The 25778-nt window shown below is 44.5% G+C and overlaps 2 protein-coding genes across 4 annotated transcripts; both read right to left on the reverse strand.

Moving 5' to 3' along the window:
- Window positions 1-276: 276 nt before the first annotated feature.
- On the reverse strand, window positions 277-15776 carry CLDN15 (claudin 15). Its single transcript, XM_044005606.1, has 5 exons — window positions 15257-15776; window positions 11780-11944; window positions 1199-1280; window positions 867-980; window positions 277-774 (listed from the first exon to the last, which is right to left on the reverse strand). The coding sequence occupies exons 1-5, from the start codon at window positions 15471-15473 to the stop codon at window positions 642-644; spliced, it is 711 nt and encodes a 236-aa protein (XP_043861541.1). The 5' UTR covers window positions 15474-15776; the 3' UTR covers window positions 277-641.
- Window positions 15777-17864: 2088 nt separating this feature from the next.
- Window positions 17865-21838, reverse strand: FIS1 (fission, mitochondrial 1). 3 transcript variants are annotated; one of them, XM_043964787.1, is made up of 5 exons: window positions 21680-21838; window positions 20593-20725; window positions 19130-19206; window positions 18578-18683; window positions 17865-18265 (listed from the first exon to the last, which is right to left on the reverse strand). In XM_043964787.1, exons 1-5 carry the CDS (start codon window positions 21722-21724, stop codon window positions 18168-18170), a joined length of 459 nt encoding a protein of 152 aa, XP_043820722.1. In that variant the 5' UTR covers window positions 21725-21838; the 3' UTR covers window positions 17865-18167. The 3 variants fall into 3 exon arrangements, with proteins under 3 accessions (XP_043820722.1, XP_043820723.1, XP_043820724.1); XM_043964788.1 differs by lacking the exon at window positions 21680-21838 and adding an exon at window positions 21316-21476; XM_043964789.1 differs by lacking the exon at window positions 21680-21838 and adding an exon at window positions 21180-21318.
- Between the last annotated feature and the right edge of the window lie 3940 nt (window positions 21839-25778).

The following is a 25778-nucleotide window of genomic DNA, read 5'->3' on the forward strand; positions in this document are numbered from 1 at the left end:
ACATCCTCACAAAGCAAAGTAGTTCAAGCACCCCCATTTTACAGATGAAAGAACTGACCTTCCGAATTGTTACTGGAACGTGAACTCATCTGATTATAGATCCATTGTCTCTCTCCCTTCCGCCCCCCCCCCCCCCACACACACACATACCCACCGTTTGAGCCTTATGCTACCACAATTTACCTACAAATATTTGCCTCCTCACTCATGCTCTCCCCCATCTTGGTGTGCAGCCCCGTTCTTCCCCCCCGACCCCCATCACGAAGCCCTTTGTTTCACTGCTATGGTTGCAATATAAACTTTTATTTATACAAAATACACATGCTCAGTGGTTTCTCCACCCCACCCCCATATCCCACAGGGTTTCCCAAAGTCTGACCAAGGCAAGAAGGAATGGCGAGAAAGCCGTCCCACCAGATCACTCTGGAGGGCATGGGACAAGAAAATTCGGGCAAAGCCTGGGAGCAGGGCCGGAGTAAGGGTGGGGTCTAGACGTAGGTTAGAGTGCTCGGAGCTTGCTCGAAGAGAGGCGGAGCCAAAGCGCCGGGGCGAGGTCGGACTTTAGGGAGCTCATGCCCCCTCCTCCAGTTGGCTCCAAGCAGGTTGGACGGAAGAGAGCAGAAGCTGTGGCCTAAGCCTCTCTACACGTAGGCGTTTTTCCCGTATTTGCCGAAGCTTACGTCATCACAGTTGTCTGAAGCCCCTGGGGCCAGGCGAGCAGCAGGGCCCAGGGAGGGCAGAACAGACAGGGGAGCCTTGTAGGGTTGTGGGACGCTGCAGGCAGGGCGGGGACAAGAATCAGGTGATGGGGTCCTTTGCCCTCTTCCCCAACTTCCCTCCCTCTCTTGCCCCCGCCCCAGGCTCACCTGTTGGAGGGTTTCTCTGATGGGCAGCAGCAATGGTTACAGAGGCAAATACCCCCGATGATGCAGAGCAGGGAGGCACTCCAGCCTAGGTAGAGGGCAGGACCCAGCTCGTACCTGGGGACAGCACAGGGATGGAATGGGTGAATGGACGGAGCCCAGAGGCCTGTGCTGGAGAGGGGAACTGAAAAGGTCAGGGGTGGGATAGGTCCAGACTGAGGTGGGCTGGGCAGGGCAGGGCAGGACTGGAGCCAAGAGCGGAACAGAGCTGTGAAGCTTTGTTGCTGGGGGCAACCTAGGAGCAACTAGAATGGTAAAAGAGTTCCCATACTTACTTGGTCCCAGCAATCAAGGGGTTAAAGAAGTCTTGGGTGATATTAAAAGCATACCAGGAGATGGTCACCATCCCACAAATACCTAGGAGAGGAAAGATGGGAGGGAGGTTTACACTGAACCTCCTCAAGACTCACTCCGCCACTGAACACCCCCAGCCTCCCACACTTACTCCCAGTGGAGGAAAGAGAACAAGAGGAACCAAGCCGTGGGAGGAAAATGGGAAAAGAGAGAAGCCCAGAAGAGAACCCATGCCCTCAGAGCCAGGGAAGAGGTTAAATGGCTCAGCGAAAAGTGGAGGCTTGGGTCCTAAAACGCTTTGATCTGCCAGAATCCAAGATGAAAACTGTCAAAAGCTACCCCATTCCTCACAATGAAAGTAATTTCCTCAGCCAGGTATTTAAGGCCCTCCACCATCCCACCTACCCTCTAGCCTTACTTGTTCACCACAAATCTAAGGCAAACTGATTTTATCAGTTCCCTGAATATGCCTTGCATATTCCCACCTCTTTGCCTCTGGTCAGTTTCTTCTCCCCTGGTTCAGATTTTCCCAGTCCTTCCAGCTCAAGGTACACCTCCTACGCAAAACTTTCCTGGGATATTCAACCCAAAATCTTGTCTCCCTCCAATGAACTACTAAAGCACATTCTGCCTTGTACTGTTAAGTATCTTTTCTTTTTTCTTTTTCTTTATCTACATAAACATGCCCACTGTCATACAGTGACAGGCTTATGTGTCAAGCTTAGCTTGTTCTAAATGCTGTGGACACAAATACAAAAGTGAAGTAAGCCCAGACCTCAATTTTTTTTTTAATTCTGAACTTAATCACCAAATAAAATGGGCATAATCAAGTACAAAGTAGAGCAAATGTGGGAAGACGACTTCAAGTCTCACCTCTGATGCTATTACTTTTAAGTTACAATAAAATAAACATTTATTAAGCTCCTGCTATGTGTCAGACATGTTCCTGGGCATACCAAGAAGCAAGACAGTCCCTGCCCTCAAGGAGCTTACAATCTAATAGAAGACAACATGCAAACAAATATATATAAAGCAAGCTATATACAGGATAAACAGAAAATAATCAGCAGAGGGAAAGCACTGGAATTAAGGGAAGGCTTCCTGAAGGAGATGGGATTTCAGTTGGAGCTTAAAAGAAGCCAGGGAAGTCAGTAATGAGAGCGGAGGGGGGAAAGTGTTCTGGCACACAGCCAGAGAGAATTCCTGGAGCCAGGAGATGAAGTGTCTTGTCTGTGGAAGAGGGCAAGTGTCACTGGATCAAAGGGTATGTGTTAGGGAATAAGGTGAAAGAAAATTGCCAAGGGAGGAGGAGGCTAGGTTATGAAGGGCTTTGAATGCCAAAGCATTATTTGCTCTTGAAGGCAATAAGAAACCACAGGAGTTTATTGGGGGGGGGGTTGGGGGATTTGGGGGGGGGGTTAAGGTGTGTGTAACATGATCAGACCTGCATTTACTTCATTGGTAGAGAAAGTTTCCTCATCCAGAAGTTCTCCATACCCATAAAATCACAGGTCTAGTCCTGAGGGAATTGTGGGAATTGATTGGATCACACTGACTCCATTGAGTGACTCAATTCTGGATCTAGCTCAGTTCCCTTTCTATTAAATAAATTATGGGTCTAGTCCATTTTGTCTTGTGAGAAAACTTTATTCAGTTATGGTAATGGTGAAAAAACTTTATTGCACTGTTTGAAACTGGCCCTGTGAAAGCTGAACCACCTCAACCTGTGTCCTTTACCAAGGACCAGAAATCTAGTCAGATCCAAGGGTTGATCAAGCAGTTTTCTCACCATTATACATTTCAAACAACCCAAAGGTCTTATCTGAAAACTGGCCCCATACTGGTTAATCACTTACTCTTTCCTTGTTCCTTTGATTGAATACAAACCCTCGGGATACTTCTTTTCCTGATTTTGGGAATTGTACCTGTTTGTCCCCTCCCCTTCCCCACTTGGAAAGCCCCCAATCTTTCCTCCAATTATAAATCAGATTACCTAATTTTTTATCTTGGTTTATATCCAAGTTTCTATGCAATTGTTTTCTCTTATTGCATAAAAATCTTTCCCCCTGTGGGATTCAGTGCCAAAGTCCAGTGCCAAGCTGAGGAAGCCTGGTTCTAATCTGTTACACAGTTGGCACACCTGGCTTAATAAAATGGTATACTCAGCTCAAACCTTTGTTTCCTCTATTATTTCAGGTTTCACCCATCACAGTCCCTATCATTTCACTCCACAAATTAGATACTCCAAATTTTATTTTCTCTCCTCAATCCTACCACATTTGTTTCCCACTCTTTCAACTGAGGACCTTGGATCTTACTTTAATTAGAAAATTTAGGAATATTTTCACCATGAACTCTCTTTCTTTTCTCCTCTTAAAGCCTAAAACCACTTGATTGATATCATCCCTCTCTCTTCTTTTCTCCCCATGTCTAATGGGGTGGCCTTTCTCCTTTCCAAGGCCAAATCCTCTAATGTCAGTCCAGTAGCATTGATGAAGTACCTGCTATGTGCCAAGCACTGTGCTAAGCTCTGGGGACACAAAGAAAGGCAAAGGCCTCTCATGGAGCTTTAGTTAATATGCAAACAACTATGTACAAACAAGATATAAACAGGACAAATTAGGGGTGACCACAGAGGGACAGATTAAGGAAGACTAGGAAAGACTTTTTGTAGAAGATGAGACTTTAGCTGATACTTGAAGGAGGCCAGTAGGGAGATAGTGTCATGCTCTAAGAATAGCAAGGAAGCCAGTGTGTCACTGCATCATAGAGTACATGTAGGATTGGAAATGTAGGAAAGGAACAAGTTATTAAGGACTTTAAAAATCAAACAGAGGATTTTATATTTGGTCCTGAAGATGATAGAGAGCCACTGGAGTTTACTGAATAGGGAGGTAACATGGTCAGATCTGGGTGTCAGGAAGATCAGTTTGATGACCTGAGTGGAAGATAGGTTAGAGTTGGGAGACTTGAGGCAGGGAGACCAATCAGAAAGCTATTATAATAGTTCAGGCATAAGGCTATAAGGGCCTGCATTAATGTTGCTGGAGTGTCAGAGGAGAGAAGGGGCATGTGTATAAGAGATGTAACAAAGGTAGAAACAACAGGATTTGACATCTGGTTGGCTATGGTGTTGGATATGATCTTATCCCCTCCCATATTTTCCAGCATATTGCCCATTCAAATATCCTCTCCTTTCTAATCATACATCTCTTCCTATCTAATGTCAATCAATCAAACATTTATTAAGCACCTACTATGTGCTAGGAACTGTACTAAGCATTGGGGACACAAAAATCTCCAAAAGAAAGTTCCTACCCTCAAGAAGCTCATAAATTAAGGGAAAAGCAAATGAATATGTACCAACAAGCTATATATAGGATAAATAGGAAATAAATAAGAGAGGAAAGGCATTAGAATTAAGAGAGTTTGGGAAAAACCTTCTTGTAAAAGATGGGATTTTAGATGTGACTTAAAGAAGACAGGGAAGTTGGTAGGCAGAAATGAGGGAAGAAAGCATTCCAGGTATGGGAGCAGTCAGAAAAGATGCCTCTTGAGAGACAGTCTTGTTCTTAGAAGAGCCAGGAGGCCAGTGTCATTGGATCAAAGAGTATGGGGCAGGGAGTAAGGTGTAAGAAGCCTGAAAAGCTAGGAGAGGACTAGGATGTGAAGACTATTGAAAGTCAAACAGAGGATCTTGTATTTGATCCTGGATTTTGTTTTTAATATTGGTTTCCTCTATCCTGCCTTTAAATATGCTCATGTTCTCCATTCTTAAAAAAATCATTAGACAATACTATCTCCTCAAGCTATCATCATATATCTCTCCACCCTTTTTCCACCAAAAGCTTAGAAGAATGCATCTATACTCTCATTGGCTCCTTTTCCTTTTCTTTCCCCCTTTCCTCAACCCTTTTACTTCACCACTAAGCTAAAACTACTCTCTCTAAATGTATCAGTATTCCCTTAATTGATAGCTCTAATGGTCTTTTCCCACTCCTCATCTTTCTTGACCTTTCTGCTGCATCTGACCGCATGGAAAACCTTCACTTCCTGGGTGACTCGTGACTGGGTTTTCATGAGGTTTTTTCTCTAGTTCTCTTCCTGTCTGATTGATCTTTCTGTTTCTTTTTCTGGTTCATCATCCATCTGATAATTTGGGGTATTCTCCAAGGCTCTGTCATGACCTCTCTTCTCTTTCTACACTCTCTCTCAGTGATTTTCATCAGCTCCCATGGGTTTAATTATCATTTCTATGCAGATGACTCACAGAGCTATATAACTAGCCCAGTATTTCAAACTGGATGTCACAGTCATCTCAAACTCAACATGTATAAAATGGAACTCATAATCTTTTCCCTCAAAGGTACCACCAGCCTTCCCATTTCCCAGGTCATAACTTTGGTGCTATACTTTGTAACTCCTCATTCTCCTTCATCCACATAGCCAACCAGTTGCCAAATCTTGCCATCTCTGCAATATCTCTACAATCCACCCATCTGTCTATTCATATAGCCACCATCTTAGTCCATGCTCTCATCACTTCTCCCCAATGGTCTCCTTCCCAACAGTGCCATCTATAGACCCCCTCTCCAGGCCTTGTCATTAAAATGCTGCTGTACTTTTTACCACAACTGAACAATTCCATATTTGCTGCCTCTCCTACCTAGAAGGTGAGCTCTTTGAGAGCAAGATTCCTTTCACTTTTCTGTTGGTATTACAAAGTAATAATACTTTGCAGTGTTTGGCACATAGCACACATATAATAAATGCTTTTTCATTGTACTTATACTGGTCATCCCCCATTCCTGGAATGCATCCCCTCCTTGCTGCCACCCATAGAATCCCTCTCTTCCTTTAAGTCACAGCTCAAGTGCCACCTTCTTCATGAAGCCTTTCTTGATCCCTCTGCCTGCGCCCTCCCTCCCTAACTGCCTTGTACTTAACTTCTAAGTATTTCTTCTCTTTACATTTATTCGATATATACTTATATGTCTACTTTTTGCCACCCCCATTAGGATGTAAGTTTCTTGAGAGAAAAGATTATTCCATTCTTTGGGTTGTTTTTTTTTTTTGCAGGCAATGGGGGTTAAGTGACTTGCCCAGGGTCACACAGCTAGTAAGTGTCAAGTGTCTGAGGTCGGATTTGAACTCAGGTATTCCTGAATTCAGGGCTGGTGGTTTAACCACTGCGCCATCTAGCTGCCCCAAGATTATTCCATTCTTGATATTACTACCTCCAAGGCACAGTACCTAGAACATAGCAGGCACTTAATGCTTGCTGATGAATATGCACTTTGTAAACCTTAAAAACTGCACATCAGCTATTTTCACTTATGTGTGTCTTATTTTTTCCAACAAGATTAAATTCCACACAGTGGCAGGATCCATCTCATACTAAAATTTGTATCCTATGTAGCACCTCACAGTGTCTCTCTCTTTTTTTTTTTTTAATTTTAGTGAGGCAATTGGGGTTAAAGTGACTTGCCCAGGGTCACACAGCTAGTAAGTGTCTGAGGCCGGATTTGAACTCAGGTACTCCTGACTCCAGGGCCGGTGCTCTATCCACTGCGCCACCTAGATGCCCCTCACAGTGTCTCTTAACCTATAGTAGATGCTTAATAAAGATATGCTTTGGATTGCATCCATTCTCATACTCCAATTATCATTTCTATGAAGACATATCCCAAACCTGTCTCATGAGACCTACATTTCCAAGTGCCCACTGGACTTTTCCCTCAAGTTATTCTAATGTTATCTAGCCTTAAAATGTACAAAACTGAACTTGTTAATGTAAGAAACTACCTCTTTCATAAGTGAACAATTTGGTTGCTAAAAGGGAGCAGGAGGGCAGCTAGGTGGCACAGTGGATAAAGCACCAGCCCTGGATTCAGGAGGACCTGAGTTCAAATCCGGCCTCAGACACTTAACACTAGCTGTGTGACCCTGGGCAAGTCACTTAACCCTCATTGCCCTAAAAACAAACAAAAAAAATGACTGCATTTAAAAGGGAGCAGGAAAAAAAAAGAATTATATAGAAGGAAAGGATGAAATCAACTTGTAAAGAAACAATCTCAGATAAAATATGGAGAGACATAGATTGGTTTGTCAGCTTATTTTATGTGACTGTTTTTTAAGTTTTAAAGGTTATAACTGGCAAAGTTGTTAATCAAATAGCTTTGGGAGACTCTGAGAAGATCAAATAAAGACTGCTGGTTTCATCACTGACAGAAAAGTTAATTTCTTGAGTAAACCTCATAAGGTAAAGTTGAGTTCCTTATCATCAGAAGTCTCTTACTTGAAGCACTAAAAGAATGAAAAAGCCAGCTGTGAAGAAGCCAGCAGAAGAGTAAGCCGATAGGAAAGGTTCAGCTGAGAGAGCCTGCAGAAGAGAGGAATTGCCTTGCTAAATGGCTGGGGAACTCATTGGAAGAGAACAGACTATTTGAACTTAATGACTTCATAGGCCATCTCAAAGGTACCTGCCCTCTACTGCCCTCTTTAGTTTGAAAGGAAGAAATAGAGGGGGAAAGACAATGTTTTGCATGTTTTGCTGTAAACTCTGCTTTTCTATGAAAAGGAGACTTGGCAGGATTAGACACAATAGAATCCTGTTGAGTAAAGAAGTGGTAAAGCTTATCTGTATTGTCCATTTTAAATGAGGAGTCATTGCTTGTCCTTACAATAGTGAAATACTTTCTTGCAGTCCTGTTATGGGGAGTTGTGAGCTTTATCAGTTCAAGAGCATAAGAGTGGATTTGTCTAGAAAAAAGAGCTATGAGGACCAGAAGGGGAACAACTTAGCCGAGAAGAAATTCGTGTGGTAGGCATTGTTCCTGAAAGTTCTAAGGACATTAAGACCTGCAGTGCATATTTTTGAGTTAGCCCCAAGCACATTCCCTTGCTAGTGTAAGGGCTAAAATTCTAGCTAGTCTGTCTAAAATCTAATGAGTGGTCACCAATAAATGATAATCTTTAGCAAGAGTTAGACTTTTAAGCATTTATTAAGGAGAATAAGAATTTGGTGAAGAGAAAGAGAAAGGCCTAGATTCATCTATCTATTAAAGGGGGAGAGAGCATTCCTAGCTCCGCTCTCCGCCAGAGTCCACATAAAAGTCATCCAGCACTCCAGCCTCCCCCTTCTTCTTCTTCCCACAAGCAAATGTCACTTCCTGACGTCAAAGAAAAGACCCATGGTCCTGCCCTCAGAGGCCCTCTCCTCATGTTGGTCTCCAGCAGGTGGCGTCATTTCAATCGTTACACCAGGTTTCTATAATGCACACACTACTCTAAGGATGTTGTGTGCATTGTTGAGAGAATGTGGCCCAGGTTTATGGGAGGACTGTAATACATATCGATTATTTCTGAATTTTTCTTATACTGAGTAAATGTTGAATAATGTTAATGATTATTCTTGCTTTTTGCCTTATCATTAAGTAAATATTTAAATGTTAATGATGGGGCAGCTAGGTGGTGCAGTGGATACAGCACTGGCCCTGGATTCAGGAGGACCTGAGTTCAAATTTGACCTCAGACACTTGACCCTAGGCAAAACGTTATGTGCTATAGACTATAGACTGGAGGACTCAACACTTTGTTAACAATGTGTCATGACACTTTGCTTGTATGGGAACAGTTTAATGTCAAAGAGGCAGATCTTTTATATGTTAAAAAGTAGAGAAATGTAAGTGTAAAGAAACATAATTTCAAAGAAACAGACTGCCTTGTTGGAGATTTTGGAGCTGGGGCAAGATGGGTACATCCCTTAATTTGCATATGTATGTTTTATAACTAGACTAAAAAATGAGACATCATTTAAACTAAAAAAAATGAGAAATCCTTTAAACATTTGAAGGCTGTTATGGGTTTTTTTTAAAGACTCAATCTAATAGGGGAAATTGGGGAAGTTAGGATTTTTAAGCAAAAAGTGCGTCCCAGAGAATCAAAAGGTTCTCATTTAAGCCATTCAAGACAGCCAAAGAGGGCAAAACTGATAAGAACAGGAGTTATCGTGGGGGAAGGGAAACCAGAGGACACCAGAGGAGGGCAGAAAAGCTGCTCTTGCCGTAGCTTGGGCAGAAGCAATCAGCTGAGAGGCTTCAGCTGACTGGCTCCTGATTTGACAGAAGTGACGTGTTTTGTTTTGTTTTTAGCAGTGAGCTACAGCGACAGGCACAGCCCTTCAGCGCCGCTTGGAGCTGGAGGGAGGTGAAGCTTTCTATAAGGGCTTCTTGCTCTCTACTGCCACCTCTGGCTTAAGAAGGAAAAGCAGAGGGGCTTTTGAAAGCTATAAAAAATTCTGGTGGGTGGCAGGATTGAAGGGATGAATCTGAAGCGTGGCCATAAGCTCCTTTCTGATTGAACAGTGCAGCATTTAGGTGGGTGGGTAACTGATAGAACTAATTTGTACAGCCGGCCCTGAGATAGTCAGTCTGACAGAGAACTATTATTCATATTAAGAGTTAACCCTTTCTAAATGTCTTTTTAAGGATGGTTGAGAGAGCTCATAAAATCTGTGTTCAAGTAGATAGAAGAGTGTGTATTGTAATGTATTTTATTACTTATGTATTTGCTTTCATAGGGGCTCAAGAATTAAGAGTCCTGAGTAGGGGAAGTATATTTCTCCTCAACAAGGTTATCCTGGGGATCCTGAAAGGGTTTGGATGTAACCATGTGACGGTGGTCTATCTTTGGGAATTGAGACCTGCTACTGTGAGAATAGGTTCAAAGAATGAGCAAAACCCAGAGAGAAAATGGCATGTTTCACACACCTGGGTGAGATGTATAAAGCCCCAAGTGAGATACAGTAGGAAGGTTTATATTCCAAAGTGCTGTAGTTACCAGACCCCAATGTAACACACACGTATTACCTTATAGGGGCACTGGAATAGACTGGACATGAATCACAGTCGGTACACAAAAAACACAGAAGTGGGAGATAGAATTCACAAACAAGGAGCACTTAGCAGACCAGTCTGACTAGGACAGAGAATAGGAAAGGTAAGCTGAAGCCAAATTGTGGAAGGTTTTAGATGCGAGGCTAGGTGGTTAAGTATTTTAATCTCATTGGTTTCCTTTGTAATTCTATGTATCTTATTTTATGCATCCAAAAACATTCTTCTGAGAAGCTATCTGTGGGTTTTACCAGATGGCCAGAGAAGTCCAGGTCACAAAAAGGTTAAGCACCCCTGCTCTAGTACATCCCTCATTCACATGGCTGGCTCCCCAAATTATTTTCCTACTGCCTCAGCCATGTCACTCCTAATCTAACATTAGAGATCTACAACAATATGGTCCCAGTCTTTTTTCCCCACCTGATTTCACATACGTTTTTACCCATGTTTACCCTGGGCTCCAGCCCCTCTGGATGACTTGCTGTTTCCTGACCTCATCTGCCCTTTCTTGCCTTTGTGATTTGCTTCTTTATTTTCTCACATCCCATTCAACTGTCTGTGCTGGCCCCAACTTGATCGGGTCCCTGCATCCACTCCAAGCTTTGGCTTCTGCTCCCAAAGAACCTCCTGACCTCCAGAGACCAAGCCCTGAGGTATTCATACTATTCAAAGTGAGATGTCTAGATTGATGACTAAGTAAGAGCAAATGTATACAACCCAAGCCATGCTTCCAAACGAATCCAGCTGTCCACCTCAGCCTTCTTTCTATCCATTCAGCCCAGCACATACCCAGCCCCCCAGTAATTAAATCAATACGACCATTGTTTTTAGATGTCAGTTGACTGCCCTGTCCTACAGCTCCACTCTCAGTACTTGTAACTTTCCAGAACAAAACACTCTTCCCTGACCATTATTCCCCTCTCTGTGTTGTTTCCCCCATTAGAATGTTAGCTCCTCTAGGGCAGGGACTATCATATTTTTATATTTGTATCACCAGCACTTAGCACTTAGTGCTTAGTAAGTATTCATTAATTGTTTTTCATTCATCACCCATGCTTGAAATACATCCTACCTTTCTTCATTTTGAAATCTTTCCCATATTTCATGACCCAGTTCAAATACGGCTTCCACCAAGAAATCTTCCCTTATCCTATCAGTCAAAAATATTCTTTCATCTGAACTCCAATGGCTCTTTTTCTTGCATTTTCTTATGTACTTATTTCTTATGTATGAACATTCTTTCAAATGTTCTCTCCCTCTTCAAATTTTCCTGGTGTGCTTTTTCTGTATCTCATCTATCCTATCATGCTCTACCTTATATTACATCCACCTGTGTGCCTCCCTTCTCTCCCCACCGAAGTCTAAATTAGTTGCTATGTTTATCTTTGTGTTCTCTATGCCTTGTACAAAGTAGGGACTTAATAAATTGAATATTTTTCATTATAGTTATCTTTGTACATATTTTATCTTCTATACTAGATTCTAAGTTCCTTTGAAAGCAGGAACTATGTCCTAATATTTTTTTTCTCAGTACCTAGAATAAGGCTATTGAGGTGGAGAATGAAAGTGTCAGCAGTAATGTTGCTTGACAGGGCTACAAGATAAAGAAGGTGAACCCAGTCAGAATATCCAAGGTTTCCTCTATGCCAATCGTGCCCCTTTTCTTACCAGCCAGTATGTTCAGGGCCCCTGCAGTAGCAGCTAGCCTGGTCTTGGCCCCAGGTGTCACAGACCCAATCTGTGTACAGCGCAGGCCAACAATGCCTAGAAAGAAGGCCAGGAAGCCAAAAAGGATACCTGCGATCATGAGTGCCCGGCAAGCCTGGATAGTTCCTGGGGGGAGAGGGGTAAAGGGAAGGTCATAATGGTTAGCCCCATGCCTCTGTGCCCCATTCCCATCCTCTCAAAGAAGCTCGTTCCTGCCTTCCTTCAGCCCCTCATTGCAACTTTAGCCCTTGCAAGGACCTATAAAGCAGAGGAAATATAATAGCTTTTCCTCCCCTGGGCCCAGCTTCCCAGCCTGAGCCCGCACTTTCCCCATGAGCTCCCTATAACAGTCCCTTCCTTTTTATACAATGGTTCATTCCACTAGTTCTGAACCCAGGAGTCAGAGGAAACCCCAATCTCTTTGAAGTGTGATCTTTGCCTTCCTGTAGAAGAGGGGCGGGCCAACAACAGTATCATGGGGCTGGGGTAATAGGGAAAGTTATTATCCCTTTCCTAATCTAAAGCATCACATTTTCAGTAACTGACAATAAGCGTCATATCTCCTCCACATTCTCTCTCCTTTCAACAATTGCCAGATACTCCTAAGGACCTTGCCCCCCTCTCCTGGGGTGGGGCAGGGCTGCTGAAGGGAGGTGAAAGAATGGCATACAGCCAGGAAAGAGACTACAGAAGTGGGGGGGGGGGATGAGGGGGGAGGGCAGGGAAAGGTGAAGGGAGGGACAAAGTACTCTGGGAGCACCCACTCCTATTCCAAGCCCTTCACTTTCTTCCTCGGTTTCTGTTCCCTTTGTTTAACTGCTTTCCATTCCTCTCTCCACATTCTCATGAGACACCCCCCCCCCCCACTTTGCCCTCAACTCTGGACCCTTGAGGCTTTGGTTCTGAGGGGGAAGAAAACAATCTCAGACTCATAACTGTCAGAAAGTACCTTAAAGACCATCTCTTACCCAACTCCCTTATTTTTACAAGAGGACGTTTGCAGCCCAGAAAGGGGAACAGCCTCACCCCAGATTTTGCAGCAAGTTAGATCACAGTCTGTGTCAATAGGAAGGGGCTCCCTACCTCAGCAGCTCCTTCCTCCCCATCAACCCTAGGCAATAGGAGATGAAGTGTGGTCACACATCTATGGAAAAAACCCGATCCGTCTCAGACCCAAAGAGATAAGAGGTGGTTTTGAGGACTATGGTAAAACTAGCATCATTCCTAAAGAAAATTGCTATAGGAAACAGAATAATACAGTAGACTCGATCTGAGAATCAGGGAAACTGAGTTTTAGGCCCTGCTCAACCACTGTCTTAGTGTATGATTTGGGCTTTGATTTTCTTAACTATAATAAATCTTTTCCAGCTCTGATGATCTGTAGTTCTAGGGTCCCATGGACCTTAGCTTCCTAAAGGGATTCTGGGAAGAACAGAATTATGCTTCTACCATTCTATTTCCATTCAGGAGAATAACTTGAGGGACAATCTCCCACGAGGGGATCAATCTCCCACCAGAACGCTGGAAAGAATCTGGTGTGTTGGGGTGGGGTGAATTTGGGTGAAGCTCCTGAGATGCTCAGAGGCTGCAATAAAACTCTCTCTAGAAGTGTAAAATGCATTGAGGTTCCTCCTGCCTTCAAATCCTTGGAAAGTCCATCAGCCTTACTGGTAGGTAGTGGAAGAATGGAAAGAACATTGGATTGAAGTCAAGAGGACCAAAGTTCAAATATGGTCTCTGCTGCTTATTATTTGTGTGACCTTGGGCACCTTCTCAGGTCTGTTTTCTCTCTGGTAAAATAAGGGATTTGGATTAGATCTCTACCATTCTGCCCAACTTTAAGCCTATAATTCTATTGTCCTAAGTGTCAATATCTTCCCCTCTCCAACTTAGGCAACAGCAGAGGTGTCAAAGACACTTTGCAGTTGGCAAGACTCCTGACTGTGGCCAAAACCAGATTAAAATGTACTTGGGAAATATTTAACTACATAAATAAAATACAATAAAATGTAGATAATGTTAATATATGGCCCACAGAGATCCTTATGTACAGTTTAGTGGCCCACATTCCTATTTGAGCTCAACACCACTGATCTACAGGGAAGGAAGAATGAGGCTTAGGGCCAGGAAGGTTCCAGGGTAGCAGAAGGTAGGGTCTGGTGCCAGGAGTAAACTCCTACCTGAGGGAAGAAGCAGGGGTTGGAAGCTAATGTGAAGCTTGAGAAAAAGGAAGGCAGGACTTGAGACTAGTGACAGTGTTATATGTGAGAAGCTTAAGGCCACAGGACATCATTTTAACCTAGGGAGAGTTCTAAAGACACTTCACTCTACTCCTCTTCCACCTAGAACAGTTTTAGGAGTTATTAGGAAACTTATCACATTGTGGACACAGCAGCCTGTAGTGAACCTGGTAAACTGCCACAGACTCCTGAAGGACCCTTCTGATTGTCTGTGGAGAACCACTCCCCAGCCACTGAGGACATCGGGAGCTGAGAGTCATTCCCTCTGAATACAGTCAGAAGGTATAGCACCAAAGAATATCAGAGCTAGAAGGTGTCTATGAGGGCATCTGCTCCTTCAGGTCACTATTATGAGCCTTCAAGTCTGTAGAGTGGCAGATACTATTCAAGGTACCACTATTATTCCCCATTCCAAGTGCAGTGAGAGTCATATCAGGTGATGCAACATGCCTAACCCAGACACAGGGCTTCTCACCAGTAATTTCTGGCCACAGTTCTTGCCCCCCAAGGCTATATCAGTCAAGGTAAAATGTGATGCTTGAGATACAGATGCTTGCCCTCCTCAATCCTCAACTGCAAAACATTGAGGATCAAAACTTAAAGAGATCTTAAAACACAGAACATAGTGTCAGAGCTCTTAAAGATCTAGTTACTCGGGGGCAGCTAGGTGGTGCAGTGGATAAAGCACCGGCCCTGGGTTCAGGAGGATCTGAGTTCAAATCTGGCCTCAGACACTTGACACTTACTAGCTGTGTGACCCTGGGCAAGTCACTTAACCTTCATTGCCCTACCAAAAAAAAAAAAAAAGATCTAGTTACTCTTCTCCCATCTTTACAAAAGAGAAAATTAGGCCCAAAGAGGCTGCACAGAAAAAGCTGGGTAAGGTGTCCAGTCATCCAGTGTCCTTCCCATTACACCAAACTGCTTGCCAGACACAATGTTTTCCCATTTCTCACCCTGGCAGACCATAGTATATAATCTTAGGAACATAGATTCCAAGCTGAAAAGGACATTCCACATCATCCAATGCTAAATCTTATATATAGAAAAGGAAACTAAGGCTCAGAGATTAGGTGACTTTCTCAAGGTTACCCAAGTAGTAACAGAAATGGAAATCAAGCCTATCCCTCCCCCTTCTGGAGCTCCTTGTCTAGTTAAGTGTCCCTTCCCCCCTTTTCCCCCACAGTCAAAATTGTACCAGACAGGGCAAGCATGGAGGGGAACTGCCAGCAGTTGTAGACGCCAGTGGAGTCTGTAGCGCAGCTGTACCAGAGGTTCTCAAAGATGGTTGATGTTGTGATGACATTGCCATGGACAGAAGACACACGCCAATAGCTGTTGGGAAGGGTCACTCCGAGCATCACTAGCCCCAGCATACCCAAGAAGAATCCAAACGTCTCTACAGCAACTGACATGATGGGAAGTCTAGGGGCACCCGGGAGGCAGAGAGACTAGAGTCTGAGCCTCTGCATGCCCCAAAGGGTGGAACCCCAAGAGAGCAAATAGAAACTGCAAGCCAGGAACCTGGGTGGGGGGAGACAAGAAAGGGTGGGAGGGCACCCTTTTGGTCTGAGAGGGGCCCCCTCTCTTCACGTTGGGTTTTCCAATGTCTCCTCTGTTCTCTTGTGGGGGCTCTTCTCTCTGCCAAGTTTCTGTCTGTCCCTTCGGATCTGTCTCTGACTTTGCTCTCTGGATAGTTCCAGGACTGAGCAGAGAGAGCTATAGCTGCTGACAACAGAGATGAGATGCAATGAACAGGCCAAAAGTCCACCCTCTCCTCTCCTCCCCACCCCACTCCACCCCAGGTCCGCCTAGGGCTCCCCACCCCTCTCCCACCCCCAGGAGGAGGAATTGACTGGAGTTAACGGAAATACCCAGGAAGATACCGGGGCCGCTGTGGGGGAGGCAGAGAGAGAGGTGTGTATCTACATAGGCTCAACTTTCATGTTGGGAGGAGGGGGAAATAGGGAGACATAGGGAAAGGGGAGACAGAAACAGATTTAAACTGTAGTCCTCTCTTTTTCTTCTTCTACCCAATCTTGTTTCCCTATTCTTGTCTTCTCCTTTCTAAGACTCTAATTTTCAGGCAAGGATGCTGGAAAGAGCAGCAAAGTGCCTAAGGAAGGTAGAGAAGGCCCTAGCATGGCCAGAGTAACAACTCCCTTAGTGGCCCCTGGGTAGTAAGAAGCACAATTCGGGGTGGCTAGGTGGTGCAGTAGATAAAGCACAGGCCCTGGATTCAGGAGGACCTGAGTTCAAATCTGGCCTCAGACACTTGACACTTACTAGCTGTGTGACCCTGGGCAAGTCTCTTAACCCCCATTGCCCAGCCAAAAAAAAAAAAGAAGCACAATCCGAGACCCTCCAGGGCTTAGAAAAGCAGGTTCTTTGGAGTCTCACTGAAGGGTTGGTATTAGAGACTGGAAACATGTTGCCACTGTACTTGAGACCCAAGCTCCATCCACCACTTCCCTCCTTTCCCTGCTCCCCCTCCAGAAAGCTCAGCTTTTTTTGGAATGCTGGTTGACCTTTGACTCTTGGTGAAACTTGATCCTGAAACAAGGGGCACCCAAGGAGGGAGGGGGATGGGCCACAGGCCCAGAACGTGATCTTGGGTGGTTAATCTCCTTTAATGAGCCCAGAGTTCTTAGGATTTGTCATCAGCAGTGGTAATGAAGATGGATTGGAAACTAAAAGCTACTGTAGTGTGCCCTTTTGAGATAGCACCTGTGCCCTCTCTTAGGGACTAAGGATCCAGATTTTTAGGGACATCAGCCTTACTCTCCACCCTCAATTAAGAAAAGCAGGTAATGTTCTTGAAATTAAGCACCAGGGGACTGTTGAGTCTCTAAGAATGGGGTCACTAATGCTTGGAGTGATGCTCCACACCTACTTCTAGGTCCTGGTATGGAGCCCCCAAAGATCCTCTGACAGGATCACATGCTATCAGACTAAGCAGGAATTGGTTAAAACTTAGGGGTCTGCTCCACCCCATCTCGTACCTCCCAACAATCATCACCAGGTATCTGCTCCACCCACTTCCCTCCTCCCTGTGCCTTTCCTTTCAGGCCCTGCCTCGCACTGGGCTGGTGTAGGCTGGCTGTGGAACGAGAACTATGTGATGAAACAAACAACCCCATGCTGGGCCTGGCACCAGGGATATGGGCTGGTGGAGAGCAGGGCAATAGAAGAACTGGACTGGGAGGAAACTGGAGTTTGTGTCTTCTAATCCAAAACCCGATCACCAGCGATCTGAGATCCTGAGTCTTTTCTTAATATCTGTTTTCATGCCCTAGGTACCTCAGTTTCCCCTTCCTCCTCAAGAGGAGGGACTTGGTAGAGGAAGCAGGGAGACAAAAGGAGGGGAAGGGTGGGGGCTATGAAGGAAGCTAAAAGGAGGAAGCCCATAGCAACCAGCCCCCACCCACTGCCACCCCCTCCTTCCACCAAGTTGGTATGGAAAACTACACATCCTACAGCTGCAGCTGAGTGGGTCAGAGGGCAACAGGATACTTAAGATTTAGCTCCACTTACCTCAGCTCTTCCCCACTGTACCCCCTAGTTTCTGCCCTTCTTCTTGCTTAGAGATCTAGGCCACCACTTCTGGGTGCCACCACAGTTCAACATGGGGGAGAGGAGCTTAGAGACAGGACTAAGTCCATTAGTAGTTTCTGGGCAAAAGGGGACATAAAACAGAAAAAACACAAAACAGGGAAATGCCTGACAGGAATGACATCCCTGCTCACCACTCTATTTCCCTCCTGCCCCCAACAAGCCCCACCTTATTCAAGACACAGAAGTCTCAGTCCAGAGCCCTCAGTTTTATTTACATTCTACCAAAGCACAAAATCCCCGGGGAAGGCAGATCTTGGGGGAAAAAATTGAAGGGCACATAGTATTCACGGAAGAAACTGGGAAGGGGATGAAGATGGGGGGGGGGGGGTGGAGAATAGAATAGAAAGTTACAAAAGAGACAGGGCCCTTCCCCATCCCCCCCCCCTCTTTAAACACCCTCAGTATCAGCTTCTCCATGGCCCCAATTGGCTGTTTCATCTCCGAGGGGAGGCAGGTCAGAGGTTGCGTCCCGAGGGTGGCATCGGTAGAGCAGCTCAAGACTTAGACTTGGCCACAGCAAGTCCAATTAGCCCAGCAAGCCCAGCCACACCTAGAGCCATGCCTCCCACGATGGCCATGCCTACCAGCCCATCTGGGGAGAAAAAAACAGTGTAAGGACTTGAATGAGAAACCTGATTCTCCAAATCCCCTTCCCTCTGATAGCTTCTCACTGCTTCCCCAGATGTTTCCACATGAAATAATAGGGAGAAAGGAATGGGGCTGAAGGCAGAAAAACTTCTGGGGAGGGTGAGGGGTCAGGGGTAAGAGAAAAATGCTGAGCAAGGGGGAATTTGAGGGATCTGATGATGGAGGGTCCTAGGGTTGGGAAAGTACCTTGGGAGGGTTCAGGAGTTCAGAGGGAGCTGGAAGGCATGGGGGATATGAGTCAGGAAAGGAAACTCACCTTTCTTCATAGCCTTATCAATAAGGCATTCTAGCTCCTTGGCCTGGTTGTTCTGGGGCTCAGTCTGAAGCAACCCTCTCACATACTTCAGAGCCTTCTCATATTCCTGTGTGGATTGGAGGGGGGGAGGCGTTTACAAAAAGGACACCTCACTGTTCTTCCATGCTCCCTCTCTTTTTGGACCAGGGGCCATACTCCTCCCCCAGACCTGTGCCTACCCCAGACCCACCTAATGTAGTGTAGTTCATAAACAGCACCAGCTGTGTGGGGGAGATAAGACAGGAGAGATAACAACCCGATACTTGACATTGCACCCAGACTCAGCACCCTGACCTCACTCCACTCCCTATGCCCTCAGCACCTGTTCCTATCTTTCCCTTATCATCCCCTCCAGTTTCCTGACTCACAATAATGCCTCCACCCTGACATCACCCCAGCAGTACCCCCTCCCCACTTCCATGGTACTATTCCAAATTACAAATGCAACAATTCAGAATACAACATATTGAAGCCAGAAGAGAAAGTGAGAGAAACTGGGGAGGGATCCCTCACCTTCAGGCGGTAGTTCCCCACAGCCAAGTAGAAGACATAATCTCGTTGCTCTTCTTTGCTTCCTTTAGGTAGCAGTTCTGGGGAAAAGGTGGGAGGAAACCACATCCAGGTTGAAATGCCCTCTGTGACCCTGGGAAAGTCAGTGCCCTAGTCTGGGCCCTCAATAATCCTCAATAACCCCAAACCAGCCCTCTTTGATTCCAAGGATGGCATTAACATGGTATGCACTGCTTCAAAGTACATTTGCAACTGATCCAGGAAATATTAGTTTCATGGTCAAATCATTAATCTGTGTGAGGGAAAGTCAAGGTACAGGTAATACTATAATAGTATCTCTCTCACACACTCTTACTCTCTTTTCTTTCTCTCTCTCTCTCTCTCTCTCTCTCTCTCTCTCTCTCTCTCTCTCCCTCTCTCTCTCTCTCTCGCCTTCTCCCCACAAACTTGGCTTTGGCCAGCGCTAGATAATTTGGCTACCATCCCTTCCCCCTTTTCAAATAGCACAAAATTTGCTTCCAGGAAGCCTTCCTTGATTGACCCTACCCACATTTTATACTTTTTAAAAAATTCCGTAACTTCTCAGTGATTTATAATCTACACTGCATGTACTAACTTGCTGGCATGTAGTTTTGCTATGGAGCCTTTAAATTCTCTACTAAAATCTTTAGTTGTCCTTACACAACTAAACCAGCAATGTCTGGAGAGCTTTTCTACCACTATGTTTAAAAAGAAAGAAATCTAAAATTCTGAAACATAAAGGGGTGCTTATTTGTAGCACCAAAAACATCTTTTATATACATAAGGTTCTTTTTACAGACCAATTTTTCTAGTATGGTTAGTAAACATAATGCACCATTAATTATTCTATCAAAACTGAGAAAAATTTAAAGACAACTTCTTAACCAATAAAAAAGACTGATGAGCAAAAGGTCTCTTTATCAATGAGAAACAAGGACAATGTCATTTACTCATAATTTTTGAGAAATACATGTACAGGTATATCTAGTACACTGCCCCCAGCCATCAGCAAAAGATTTCAAACAGAGAAGGTACTTAAAAGGAATGATTATCTGAGTGTTTACCAACCAATGACAAGGGTAGTGGCAAGGAAAGTGTTGAAAGAAACCTGTCTGGGGCTGTGTTGATTGCATTATAAAGTCTTGTGTTGAGAATAAAACCTCTAAGAAGAGAAGAGGAGTCAAAGGGCTGAGGCAGCTAGGTGGCACAGTGGATAAAGCACTGGCCCTGGATTCAGGAGGACCTGAGTTCAAATTAGGCCTCAGACACTTGACACTTACTAGCTGTGTGATCCTGGGCAAATCACTTAACCCTCATTGCCCGGAAAAAGAAAAAAAAAAAGTCACAGGGCTGAGAGCAATGGCCTAGGAGAAGGATAGGAGGGTTATAATTGTTATTAAAGAAAACTGGGAAGGGGAGAGGAACTGAGGAACTAGGCACCTCACCCTCCAGCAGCCCGATGCCCTTTCGGATGTCATCGTTGTATTTGCTTCGCACCAAACACCAGGCATACTCAAACTGAGTACTTCGGGACACGGAGCCCCCTGCCTGCTCCGTCTGGAACTTCTTCTCGAATTTCTGCCACCAGAGAGAAGAATGATTCAGAACAAGCAGCAGGGAAACATCACCACCTCACCATAAGAGCATCCTCCTTTCCTTGTGCTCCATTACTACTCCTGCCTAATTTAGCAGGCTCCCTCCCCTCTCCCCTTCCCCAGGAGTCTTATCCTGAGCCTACACTTCTCTCAACTAACCCAAGCATCCAACATCCCCAGTCCCCGGTCTGTCTCCAATTGCATTGGCTCCTACTCATAAACACCCTTCAGAAAGGTACTGCCGACAGACATGAGGTAAAGGAGCCACCAGGTGTCTACTCCATGAGCCACATCCCCAGAGCTGGCCCCACAAGGCAAGGCCTGGACCCTTCACTTTCTACCTTTGGTGCAAAGCCCATGAGCCTCCCTCACCCACCACTCCTCTTGCCCTACCGCAGGGGAGGACTCAAGGTTGGGCACTCATAGTACATTCTCACCTTCTCCATAACTCTCAAGGATATTGGAGACCATCTCTACCTCCACCGCTTAGAGCCCCGCTTCCCTTTGCCCTCGGGGACCTAGGCGACAATCTCTCCCTCTCCCATTCCCTTCGGAGACCCATACAATCATTACCCCCTCCCCAATTCCTCTCAAGAGCCAGGTATCCATCTCCGCCCTAAATTCCTCTCAAGGACTTAAGTATCCATCTCTGCCCCCAATTCTCCTCAGGGGCTCAGGTGTCCATCTTCTCTCAGGCTCCCTCAAACCCTCTGTAGAAATTCTGGGGTGCTGAGAAGGAAAAACTACAATCCCCACCAAACCCAGAGCAAAGAGACAGGAATACAGAGAGGGGCGGCCCCCGAGGGCTTCTGGGATTTGTAGTTCTGTCCGGTCCCCACAGAAGAGGGGGAAGGTAGATAGGCCCAACCCAGTCTTTCCCCTCTTAGGGATACGCGCCTCCGGGTTCCTCCTGCCCTCTCCCGAAGCAGGGCCTCACCACTAAATCGTCAACGGCCACCAGCTCGCTCAGCACGGCCTCCATGGCCACCAACTACCCTGCGTACTTCTCAAACCCAAGTCACCAGAACCTTCGCCATCTCTAATGCCTCTTGAGAAGGACCGGAAGTCAATTCCGGTGCTCTACTATATATAACCAATCACGGAGTACAGCCTAACGCCAACTTCCCGCCTCCATGCCATCAAGAAACATTAATAGCCAAATTTCACCTCACTCCGGTGGCTGGGCGGGATAAGGAGGACGCGTCACCGATGCGCAGACTCACAGGAAGTCCGCCCACGATGGGGCCGTCTCCCGAACCCGGAAACTAAGGTACTGGGCTATAGCGCTACACGACCCGGAAGTATTCACGCCCTGGCGCTTTCCCTTTCCCATTCCCACTACCCTGCGCCCCGGCTATTCTAGGACAGCCGAGCTGGTCTCATCTCTATGATACCCTTGGCGGACCCAAGCAGTTGGATGGGGGTGCTAATGAAGAAATAGGACCAGTATGGAAAACAAAGCAGAGGTTGTCTACTCTAGCACCTTACTTTGAGAGATGGGAAGACTGAGGACCAAAGAGAATAGAATTTCCCAGCATGGTTATGTGTGTTAGTTAGCAGAACTGGGATTAGAATCTGGATTTCTCACCTGCCCCACCCATATCCAGTCATATCTCTCCACTTGATTTTCTCTCACCTGGGCAAGCGAAGGGGCTGAATCATATCTTCCCTGCAATACTGCTATGCCAAGAACATTTCCTACACTCTTTAAAAAGTTGTTATTGGGGGCAGCTAGGTGGTGCAGTGGATAAAGTGTTGGCCCTGAATTTAGGAGGACCTGAGTTCAAATTCAGCCTCAGACACTTGACACTTACTAGTTGTGTAACCCTGGGCAAGTCACTTAACCCTCATTGACCTGCAAAAAAAAAAAAGTTGTTATTGATGTTTACCACATACCCCCTTGTAACAAAGTTACAAGCAAAACAAATAGAAACATTGACAGTACACTGTATCCTATCGCTACATTCCCTATCCATAGTCCTCCACCTCTTCCCAGAGAAGGAAATTTCATCATTAGTTCTCTAGTGTTAATATTGGTCAGTCTTAATCTTGAGTTGTTTTATAGTGTTGTTTCCATTTTTTAAAGAATACAACTTCATCTGGAAAAAAAAATCAAGAATATCCAGGGAAATAATGAAAAAAAATTGACAGGAAGGTGGGCTAGCGGTACCAAACCTGGAGCTTTACTATAAAGTGGCAGTCATCAAAACTATCTGGTACTGGCTAAGAGATAGAGTGGTAGATCAATGGAATAGGCTAGGCACAGGAAACGAAGTAGTAAATGACACTAGTAATGTAGTGTTTGATAAACCCAAAGCCTCCAGTTTCTGGGATAGGAACTCAGTATTTGACAAAAACTGCCAGGAAAACTGGAAAATAGTATGACAGAAATTCCTCATTTGGATATTAGGTCAAAGCTTACTTCTCTCAGGGGCAGGGTGAATAATGAGATGAAATCTTGGAATTGTTACCCTACCCAACTAGAGAACTGTTACAAAGAATTTCATCTAAAGTGAATTCCCACTCAGCCAGGTCTGAACAGAGGTGGATCCCTTAAGTCTGGATAAGAGTTATGTCTTTGTCCAAAACTGAATTATCAGAGTCACATCCCCCAGACCCTCATTAGAATAAGCCCAACTCTCATAACATTTATTCTTCTCATTAGTTGTTAACCAATCAGAGTTGATTGCCATCCTTAGGAACATTCAGTCTTCCAAGGACATATAAGCATTGAGGGGGTTGAATGAGAGGTCTTTGGTATTTAAGAATGCCACTGAGCCCTTTTATTGATTATCTGCTAGCATGATTAATGAAATGACTAATTACCCAGAAACTATCTCTCTAGAACTTTTTATGTCACAGTATACACAGTTTCTCCTATTAGACTGTGAGCTCCTTGAGACCAGAGACCTTTTATTTTGCTTTTCTTAGTATCCCCAGTTATTTAGCACAGTGCCTAACACACAATCGGCACTCAACAAATGTTTGTTGACTTGATTTGACATGACTTATTTCCTCCTAAACTTCCTTCACTTCTGTGAATTTTTTAAATTTAAAAAAAATGAGAAAATGGGGGAAAAAATGATTGTTCATGAAAATGTGAATCCTGAGTGCTTTTCCTTTTAAGTACATGATGAATTCAACAAGTAAATTCCAAAGCTGTCCTGCTTCCCTGTTTCTTTCTAGCCTTCTTTTTGTTCTCTCCTGTGCATTTTTTTCTTCTTTAATCTATCTCTCCCACTCACTGATGACTACCCCCCCAACAAATACACACACATGCACAGTGAGCAATTTTTTTTTACATGCAACAAACATTTATTTTATTTTTCCAGTTACATATAAGGGTAGTTTTCAACATTCATTTTCATAAAATTTAGAGTTCCAAATTTTTCTCCCTCCCTCCCTCCCTCCCTTTCCTACCCCCTCCACAAGACTGCAACCAGGTTATATATGTACAATCCACAAGTGCTCTTTTTATCAGTTCTTTCTATAGGGGTGGATAGTAAGCTTCATCATTAATCCCTTGGGATTGTCTTGGATCATTGCATTGCTAAGAGTAGTTAAGTCATTCACAACTGCTCATTGAACAATATTGCTATCACTATGCACAATGTCCTCCCAGCTCTGCTCACTTCACTATACATCGATGTTCATTAGTCTTTCCAGGTTTTTCTGGGATCATCCTGTTTGTCATTTCCTATAGCACAAGACCATTCCACCACAATCATATACCACAGCTTCTTCTGTCATTCCTCAATTGATGGACATACAAAGAGTTACTATAAATATTTTTTGTGCAATTTTTCCCCTTTCCTATTTTTCATGATTACTATTGTTAACTGTTTCCCTTCCATCCTATTCCCTTCCCCATGATATTTATTCTATTAACCATCTTCTTTCATCCTATCCCTCTTCAAAAGGGATTTGCTTCTTTCTGTCCCCTCCCCCAATCTGCCCTTCCTTCTTTTACCCCTCTCTCTTTATCCCCTTTCTCTCCTATTTTCCTATGAGGTTAGAGAGATTACTCCACCCAATTGAGTGTGTACATTATTCTCTCCTTGAACCAATTCTAATGAGATTGAAGTCCTTGAGCCAATTCTGATGAGTGTTAGGCTCATTTACCGCCCAGATTAAATAGATTACTCCTCCCAGTTGGGTGTGTATGTTAATCCTTCCTTGAGGCAACTCAGATGAGTTTAAGGTCTTTTTGAGCCTTTTCTGATGAGTATAAAATTCATTTACTGCCTATCTCTCACCCATCTCTTCCCACACTCTAAAAGCCTTTTCCTGTTTCTTTCATGTAGGATTTCACCTCTGCCCTTCCCCCTCCCCCAGTGCATTCCCTTCACCCCTCAATTTAACCCTAAAGATGTCATCATGGGGCAGCTAGGTGACACTGGACAAAGCATCCCCCCTGTACCCAGGGGGATCCCAGCCAAAACCCGGCCTCAGACACAAGACAGTTACCCACTGCACAACCCCAGGTATGTCCCCCAGCTCTAATTTTTTATGGTTCTCTAGGGTCTTGTATTTGAAAGTCAAATTTGCCATTTAGTTCAGGTCTTTTCATCATGAATACCTGAAATTCCTCTTTTTCATTAAAATCCTATTTTTTCCCTCTGAAAGATAATGCTGAGTTTTGCTGGGTAGGTGATTCTTGGTTGTAATCCCAATTCCTTTGCCCTCTGGAATATCATATTCCATGCCCTCTGGTCCTTTAATGTAGAAGCTGCTAAATCTTGTGCTATCCTGACTGGGGCTCCACAGTACTTGAATTCTTTCTTTTTGGCAGCTTGCAATATTTTCTTCTTGACCTGAGAGCTCTGGAATTTGGCTATAATATTCCTAGGAGTTTTCTTTTTTGGGATCTCTTTCTAGGGGTGATTGGTGGATTCTTTCAATTTCTATTTTAGCTTCTTCTAGAATTTCAGAGCAATTTTCTTTGAGAATATCTTGGAAGATGATGTCTAAGCTCTTTCTTTGATCATGGTTTTCAAGTAGACCAATAATTTTCAAATGATCTCTCCTGGACCTAT

The sequence above is a fragment of the Dromiciops gliroides genome, chromosome 4 (assembly GCF_019393635.1).
Source record: "Dromiciops gliroides isolate mDroGli1 chromosome 4, mDroGli1.pri, whole genome shotgun sequence".
NCBI lineage: Eukaryota > Metazoa > Chordata > Mammalia > Microbiotheria > Microbiotheriidae > Dromiciops > Dromiciops gliroides.

What these genes read in the sequence shown, in the direction of transcription:
- FIS1 (XM_043964787.1), bottom strand. Translation starts at nt 21,724, where the DNA reads ATGGAGGCCGTGCTGAGCGAGCTGGTGGCCGTTGACGATTTAGTG. An exon ending in GGGCATCGGGCTGCTGGAGG is followed by an intron (nt 19,207 to 20,592) that starts GTGAGGTGCCTA and finishes CCTTTTCCCCAG; the next exon opens with AACTGCTACCTAAAGGAAGC. An exon ending in TGATAAGGCTATGAAGAAAG is followed by an intron (nt 18,266 to 18,577) that starts GTGAGTTTCCTT and finishes TTTTCTCCCCAG; the next exon opens with ATGGGCTGGTAGGCATGGCC.
- CLDN15 (XM_044005606.1), bottom strand. Translation starts at nt 15,473, where the DNA reads ATGTCAGTTGCTGTAGAGACGTTTGGATTCTTCTTGGGTATGCTGGGG. An exon ending in CTCCATGCTTGCCCTGTCTG is followed by an intron (nt 11,945 to 15,256) that starts GTACAATTTTGA and finishes CTCTCCCCCCAG; the next exon opens with GAACTATCCAGGCTTGCCGG. An exon ending in CCCTTGATTGCTGGGACCAA is followed by an intron (nt 981 to 1,198) that starts GTAAGTATGGGA and finishes TGCTGTCCCCAG; the next exon opens with GTACGAGCTGGGTCCTGCCC.